The following is an 8,129-nucleotide window of genomic DNA, read 5'->3' as shown; positions in this document are numbered from 1 at the left end:
CGCTTTTATTCTTCACCATCACAAGTTCGTACAACACTCAATTTTCTCTTACACTAAATGATATCACACTTTTAGAAGCAATTTTTATTGCCTTATTGCACCGATGACAACTTACTTGAGGGATATTGCTCAATCCCTAGGTAGGTATGGTAGACTCTTGAAAATAAGATTTGGGTTTGAGGGTTTTTGGATACACAAGTAGTATCTCTACTTAGTGCAGAATTTTTTGCTAGCAAAGATAGAGAGAAAGCACCACATGTTGAAGGATCTATGACAATATAACTTCTATGTGGATATGAACAAACATAAATCATTAGGTTGTCTTCGTTGTCCAACATCAACAATTTTGGCATATAATATTTTGATGGGGGCTCACAATCACAAAAGATTTCTAGGATAGTATATTTATATGTGAATCTTCTCTTCCCTTATTAATTCTTTCATGAGTTGCATCATTGACTAATGCCATCTCTTTCCTTATTAATTCTTTCATGAGTTGCATCATTGACTAATGTCATGTTTGTCAATCTCTAATAAAATTTTCTACTTATACTTTTCCTTATGTGGTGTCAATCACCTACCATAAGATTAGCATATGATCTTTTTGATTTACTAATTGACCCGTTGCGCCAAATGGTGCAGAGACCCACTAAAGCCATGTTATCGATGAAAATAGTTTCATTTTGGAAGAACATATTCGATATTGGTAATATAAAGACCATGTGTTACAGTCATGCTATATTGAAAATATGTTTATCATGCTGATAAATCTGAGTTAAAAAATCATATTTCTATAACATCCATAGACCAACTATAAGGAAGCATTTTTTTAGTTAAAAATATGGTTATCACCATGCGAAATCTGAGTTTGAAAAACAAACATGTTTGTATATGAAAGCATAGGTATTTGAAAGGTATATATGCTACCTAGCTCGGTCCAGGAACAATTCTTTGTGTGGCCCGTTCGGAGTCGCGCCAGCATCCATCATGCTTATTTATCCCCGTTTCTTCCTCAGCTCATGCTTATTTATCCCCGTTTCTTCCTCAGCTCCTCATTTGGGCGAGAGACGCATACTCAACTGGTGAGATTTCTCTTGTCCTATTATTCCGGATTTCTCTGCATGCATGGTTACACATATGGCCCATTACACCAAACACCACAATGTCCATTTCAAACACAAAGTGTTTTAAAAATTAAATTATGTTTTACCATGGAGGAACAGTCCAGATTTGAAACAGCAGATGCAACTACTTTACCAATTCAAACTCTTTAGCAACCATTTATGATTATGATGTCTAATGGCACAACATGTCAATTTAGACTGAAGAGTTATTTGAAATGTGTTTCATTTGTTCTTTACAAAGTGCTAGATACAATTTCACTGCACATAAGAATTTTGAAGCTCGATTAAAAAGGTATTTTCATGCATACAAACCATAACTAAACAAATGTAAATATATATGACTGGGTCATACTTCCTAATACAAAAACAAGCAACGGACTGGTAATAGGTAGGCATGTTTTAGAGAGATTGTGATAAATTACAGTTCATTGTCTTCATATCCTTTTCTTCTAAGAGCTGGTGTGATGCCTTGCTCCTATTTATGGATCTTGACCTATAATTTTTGAACAAACTAAATTGGTTATTTATTCAATGGGAAATCTGAAGTGGGGATTACTTCGCCAATATCGTTAGCAAGTTTATGAGGGAAAAGAAAGCAATGTAACTTCCAAAAGCAAAGGTAAGAATGAAGTACATAGTAGTGTAGATGGGAAAGTAGGACCATGAGCTGCGACATGTTTCAGAAAAATGGCCGAGGTTCCTTGATCCTAGTAACATGAGCTGCGATTATTCTGTCAGGGACTCATGGTTGTATATAACTTTCACAAGCAACATCCCATATGTGACAACCTACCTTCGATCTAAGCCCGTGAATAGTTTATCATCCAGACTAAAGCCAGCCCAAACCAGGTGACTACACAGGCAGCATCCAAACCAACCCGATCCAACAAAATTCTTATTGAATCCAAACCAAACCAATCTGTAGTTGTTTCTTACCCAACCCAATCCAAAACCGGTGCCATTTTTGGACTGAATCCATATATTGAAACCGTGGACAAGTCCATATACGCAGGTGCCTGAATTGCATCTAGCCATCTAGCAATCTTTCTACAGGAAGCGGTGAAGGAAACACCGGGGAGGTAGGACCTGTAGGCGGAGCTCTGGACCTCGACGAGGAGACGGAAACCCGCAGCGATGGAGATGACTCAAGTCGAAACCAACGGCGGTGAGTCGGCGACGGAGACAGACTCGAGCTCGATGGCGGCGGCAACGACTAGAGCCTTGGGACGTTAGAGGAAAATTAAATCAGGCAGCTTCAAGGGTCAGAAAACTGGAGGAGAGATAAGCTGGCAGTCGGAGCTCCAGCCGGTGGCGGCGACGGCCGACGGCCCGGCGGCCTCCGCATGGCATGGCAATGACCGTCGAGGCTGGAGGCGTTCGTCTCGTACAGTTTTGGTCGACAGACCGGTCTCTATCTCCGAGTTGAAACTGTTTGAGACCGATTTATACGTGTCCAAATTGAACCAGATTAATCCATTATACCTAAAGCCCAAACCAAACCAGATTATATTAGAGGCTCAGCCCATTTAAACCCATCCAAAGACCGTCCGATAGAGAAACCAAATTGAAACTGCGGTTCCAATCCAAACCATTCTCAGGTTTACTTCGATCACAAAGCTATATGATCTATATAATGGAGAAAAATGGAGCTTTCGATAACCTGCATACCTATTTTTCCCAAAGCAAAGCTAAGAATGAAGTACATTATTGTAACTGGGAAAGTAGGAAAATTAAGTCATATACTCTGAAACATATTGCAGAAAGAGAAGCATGAAGCACACTTCCTTGAAATTTGAACACAATCAGACATTCATTTTTGTTAAGCCTGCTATATATCTATGCGGAAGCATGGATAAGAAAAGATAGAAATTTATAAAATGTATGCAAATTCACATATATTTTTCTAAAATCCCATGGAAATTTGTGGGTCCACTTGGTCTATCAGGACGGTGTATTTCAAAAAAGCAAGTCAGGCAGCTAATAGTTTGGATAAAACCTCTATAGATAATAGAAAACAACTTCCAACGATTCGACTGTACAGACTAAAAAGTTCGCCAGGAAATGAGAAGAGCCAGCAAAATACACCAAGTTACAGAAGAAGCACCTGAAATAAAATAGTGGCAGTTAGTTTGGCAAGAAACCTGCATATATTTGAGTGCAATTCGCATCCTCTATGCCATCGTTCTCACGCATTTTTTCCTAGTATGTAGAAATCATATATAGAGTATGAAAAGGGGATACAGATTACACAACAAATAGTAGTTTCAAAGCTTTAGAAGGCCGTCCAGTTTTAGATATTATGCTTTCACCTATGCAGAACTGGACGATGTACTACTTATTTTAGAGTCAAGACATATTTCAATCTCTAAAAGAAACCTGACACAAATCATCTGCTACTCTAGAAATTTGATTTATCACGGCTAACCAACATGCGACGATCATCTGACTTTGTGGCTATACTAAAGTGTAAATATTTGGCAGGTATAGACTAGTTCAAGTTGACTACAAAAGCAAGGAAGGTTGCTGTAGCTAGATAAATGACTCGTTCAAGTTGACTGCCAAATTTTTATTAGAAAATGGATGCCTACTAATAGCGCAACTCGGGAAATCACAGTGAGAATGAAAGGCCTGGAGAAATGCAAAACGGCAAGATAAAATTCAGACATTGGCATAGAAAGAAACTAATAGGAAAACATGCACCATCAATCACTCATCATAAGGTCAGCAACTGGACAATAGCTGAGCTGCAGTAGATGGTTACCAAGTAATGAACAGGAGGAAAATCACTACAAAATAACCATGAGAGCACCAAACTATCTGCAAACATGAAGGCCCTTTCTTGGATTAGACAGGACGAGTACGCCATGATAATCCAAAGAACAAAAAGATGGATTTAAATTTATAGAGTAATGCTAGGAAGATATTGTCTTGAAGAACGAAAAGTAAGAAAACAATAAAGCAAGCAACGAACCTGCAAAAAAATATTCTCCATGTTTTGCGTGAAAATCTGTCGAATATATCCTTGATCGCATATTTGTTTCTGTCGAGTTACTCTATAGGAAGGTTCTCCAAAAAACAGAGTAAAGTTGTTTTGCCTTTTCGAGAGTTTGATAGCAAACCTGCAATGTATCAAAAAGGGATTAGAATTGATAAGAAAAGAAATCTCTGCTATTTTTTAGTCGAAGAACATGCTTCAATTGACAAAAATACAAAAACATTGAAATTTGATGGTGTAAGAAACCTGTAGTGATATACTGAGCCATAAACTACTTTGCAATGATATACTGAACCATAAACCTGAAGCTCTACTTTGATGCCAATAAATTTATAACTGGGAAAGTAGGAAAATGAAATCATATACTCTAAATCATATTGCAGAAACAGAAGCGTGAAGCACACTTCCTTGAAATTTGAACACAAGTGAACATTCATTTAGCATACAGAGGTAACATAAACTTAAGCAAGACTATTCAATTGATCATGGTACATGGTGGATTTTTTAAATTGATATTTAGAAGTGGATAAGTTCTGTAGATATTCGGATGCTCATTTTCAGTAGTCAGATAAATCGACCTGATTTCCCAGCTTAGACGTTTCAGACATGTCTCACAATATGATGTGACCATGGGTTCAACCCCATGTTCAATTATGTACGAAGAGAGGCCCCATTTGGAAACATGTAAGCACAATCAAATGTCTGGGCACATAATTCTATTTACAAAGATATTTGCAGGTTTGAATGCATTGCAGCAAGATGGCATGATAATCTATAGTAACCAAGAATGTTCGAGAAACACGGCAGAAAAGCATAGCAGAGGAACCGAGCAAATCAGTTAAGCACGATATATAAGACGTGACTGACATGATGGAACAAGATGCATGAATGGCAAGTAAATACTACTACCACATGATGTAGATAAGGAGAGCACGACGTTTTAAGCATATAGTAATATGAATGGAGCACACGGGAATATGGCGCGATGACTGGCCGTCTTCACTTCCTATAAAACAATTATGATTTCCATCAGATAAAGGAGAAAGCTACTTACAAACCTACAGTAGAGATGCTACATAATGTAAGCTGAAAAGAACACAAGCTTTCAAATTAATGTAATGAACAGGCCAAGACTCTGCACCTATCATCATCACAACTGTGGACATACGATGTGGTGTGTATTTTTAGATCTTTCATTCAAATAATTTGTAGCACTGGCAGACATACAAAGGCTGACCCATGTTATTTCAGTCTTATGACTTTTACTTTAGCAGAACACTCATTTTGTCAATCTTGGTAGAAGAGCACCGAAACAATTTTAGGAGCATCCATTAAGAAAATAGTAACAATAGCAGCATAGTTAGGCATATAAATTGGTGAGTAAAACATATCTTCTTTGGATTATCTACCAGGATAGATAATAAAACTTCACCTGTCATGTCCTTTTTCAGCATAGTGCCAATATATACTTCAAAACAGCATTGGACTACCATATTGTCTAATATATTTTGGGATCCCTGAGGAATGTGGTCTTCTATGTCAGATCTGCACACCTCAAGTTTAAAAATACAAATATGAGCAAAGTAAAATATGAGTGAGGAGGAAGTGAGGGAGAGAAAGAGTGGAGCACCTAGTTCGCCACTGGCCTGCATCGCTCGAGCCACCTCCAACAGGCACGTGTTGTTCTCCTTGTACTCCAGATGCACGAGACATCCATTGGAGGAGAGATGAGCTCATGCTTCCTCTCGCCTTCCCACACTGCCTGTTCACCTCGAGCTCCTTTCCCGGTGGGGGGTGGAGGCAGAGGTGGCACCTCATGGCGCAGAGGAGGCGACGACGTGGTGGCGCGGGAAGTCAATCCGTCGGCCGCCAGCAGGTGCGCGAGGCCTCACCCTGCCCCTTAGCCCCACCCGCTATTGCTTGCCTTCCTCACCGGCCTCCTCCTTCCCCTTGTTGTCACATCCTACCCCCCATCCGCACCGCGAAGACCCTGCCGGCGCTGCTCCCCCATGACGATACGGCCGATCTGGATCGACGGCGACATGGAAGAGAACAGGAGGAGGTAAGCAGAGGAGAAGGCCGACGGTGGATCGATGACGACGTGGTAGAGGAGAGGAGGCGAGTGGAGAGACAAGGCCGGCGGCTGCAGGTGAGGAGAGGATGAGGGAGGGAGGGGTGTGGCGGCTCGTCGGGATGGAGGGGAAGGAGAAAGGGCGCTAGGGTTTGTTTGGCGGGTGGGGTGGGCGTGGGGCGAGAAGCAGGCGATTGGGTGCAGAGCGCGCCGAGCTCATTGGGCAAAACCTGGTGCACCCGGAAACAGCCAACCCAGCCAACGAGCGCCCGACGTGAGCCCACTCGTCATTGGACAACTAAAACAACTGCGAGGTGAAAATCGGGTTTGTCCGCAAGGTGAAGATCTGACGGTCCAGACATGCTAGAAAGTCAGATCCGATGGCCGACGAAGGCCCAATCGAGGGAGCTTTGTGGAGGCAAGTTGGCTAGCCTCTTTATATGTTAAAATTTCTTTTCCTTTTATTTATTTCCTTTCTTTTTATTGCCACACGAAAGTAAAGAAAGCAAAAACTCAAACTAAACTTTAGTATATGTCGGGGATATACCCCGCGGTGTAACTCGCCGGATGTATGACCTGGCTGGAGCTTGGCGACTCACTGGCGACCCACCCGGACCTGGCGGTTTACGGGCAACCCGCCCGAACATTGCAACTCATTGGTGACCCGACGGGCGGGTCAGACGGACGACAAGGCCCAAGGCCCAGAAGGCCGGCTCATGTTATGGTGGGCCGGCTTAAGAGGAAAGCGTAAGGAATATTTCATTACAAAGGAAACAAGACTAGGACTACAGTTGTAATAGAGTAATCCTAATCCTACTAGGCTAGTCATGTAACCCGCCCCTTCAACTTATATAAGGAGGGGCAGGGCACCCCAAGGGGACAGGCTGAATAATCTCTAGGGCTAGACACAACTAGAGGAGAGCTGGTTTATGCGGCGACTCCCTCATGAGCATAATAAGACCTAGCCACAAATAGCATGTAGGGTTATTACCGGATGACGTTTCCGGGGCCCAAAGCTGTCTAAATCCTTGTCTTGTGTGTTAACCCGCCTCGCGTCTCTCGATTCCGATCAACCCTATTCAGGCTATTACCTAGTTGCGTTGGCCTCACGACAAGTCCTCACATTAGGACATATGTCGTGAAAAATCCACCATATTTGGCGCCCACCGTGGGGTCGCTGCGTCTGTGCGCTGTCGCGGTCGCCAGATCAACCGGATTGAGTTCGACTCTGCTGCAAAATTGTCGTATACGATCGTAAATCATCAAGGCCGACATGGTTTCTATTTGAACGGGTGAAAATTACTGTCGGTGTCAAAACCGTCGGATCTCGGGTAGGGGGTCCCGAACTGTGCGTCTAGGCGGATGGTAACAGGAGACAAGGGAGACGATGTTTTTACCCAGGTTCGGGCCCTCTCGATGGAGGTAAAACCCTACTCCTGCTTGATTAATATTGATGATATGGGTAGTACAAGAGTAGATCTACCACGAGATCAGAGAGACTAAACCCTAGAAGCTAGCCTATGGTATGATTGTTGTTCGTCCTACGGACTAAAACCCTTAGACACCGGAGAGGGCTAGGGTTACACAGAATCGGTTACAATGGGAGGAGATCTACATATTCGTATCGTCAAGCTTGCCTTTCACACCAAGGAAAGTCCCATCCGGACACGGGACGAAGTCTTCAATCTTGTATCTTCATAGTCCAGGAGTCCGGTCAAAGGTCATAGTCCGGCTATCCGGACACCCCCTAATCCGGGACTCCCTCAGTAGCCCCCGAACCAGGCTTCAATGACGATGAGTCCAGCGCGCGAATTTGTCTTCGGCATTGGAAGGCGGGTTCTTCTCCAAATTCCATATACCTGTCGAATAGTGTCCGGCTTCTGGTGTATGTTGCGTTCCTTGGCTTTTGTGCCCAATAATGGCCATCTTCCACGTGTCA

General features: G+C 42.5%; 1 protein-coding gene across 12 annotated transcripts; it reads right to left on the bottom strand.

The window, feature by feature from the left end:
- Nucleotides 1–413: 413 nt before the first annotated feature.
- Nucleotides 414–6,391, bottom strand: LOC123111361 (uncharacterized). 12 transcript variants are annotated; one of them, XR_006454421.1, is made up of 7 exons: nucleotides 5,750–6,386; nucleotides 5,552–5,664; nucleotides 5,029–5,125; nucleotides 3,886–4,243; nucleotides 3,121–3,228; nucleotides 1,547–1,617; nucleotides 414–1,117 (listed from the first exon to the last, which is right to left on the bottom strand). XR_006454421.1 is itself a non-coding variant. In XM_044532140.1 (7 exons), the coding sequence occupies exons 1-6, from the start codon at nucleotides 5,935–5,937 to the stop codon at nucleotides 3,123–3,125; spliced, it is 708 nt and encodes a 235-aa protein (XP_044388075.1). In that variant the 5' UTR covers nucleotides 5,938–6,384; the 3' UTR covers nucleotides 1,317–1,617; nucleotides 3,121–3,122. The 12 variants fall into 12 exon arrangements, 4 of the variants coding, with proteins under 4 accessions (XP_044388075.1, XP_044388074.1, XP_044388076.1 ...); XR_006454418.1 differs by having other exon boundaries at nucleotides 415–1,117; nucleotides 1,547–3,228; nucleotides 3,886–3,941; ... (1 more) ...; nucleotides 5,026–5,125; nucleotides 5,750–6,390; XR_006454414.1 differs by lacking the exon at nucleotides 414–1,117 and having other exon boundaries at nucleotides 1,317–1,617; nucleotides 1,759–3,228; nucleotides 3,886–3,941; nucleotides 4,096–4,243; nucleotides 5,750–6,384.
- Nucleotides 6,392–8,129: the final 1,738 nt, after the last annotated feature.

The sequence above is a fragment of the Triticum aestivum genome, chromosome 5B, assembly GCF_018294505.1.
Source record: "Triticum aestivum cultivar Chinese Spring chromosome 5B, IWGSC CS RefSeq v2.1, whole genome shotgun sequence".
NCBI classification, from domain to species: Eukaryota; Viridiplantae; Streptophyta; class Magnoliopsida; order Poales; family Poaceae; genus Triticum; species Triticum aestivum.
The sequence above is the reverse complement of the archived record's forward strand: the minus strand, read 5'-3'. Positions and strand labels throughout refer to the sequence as shown.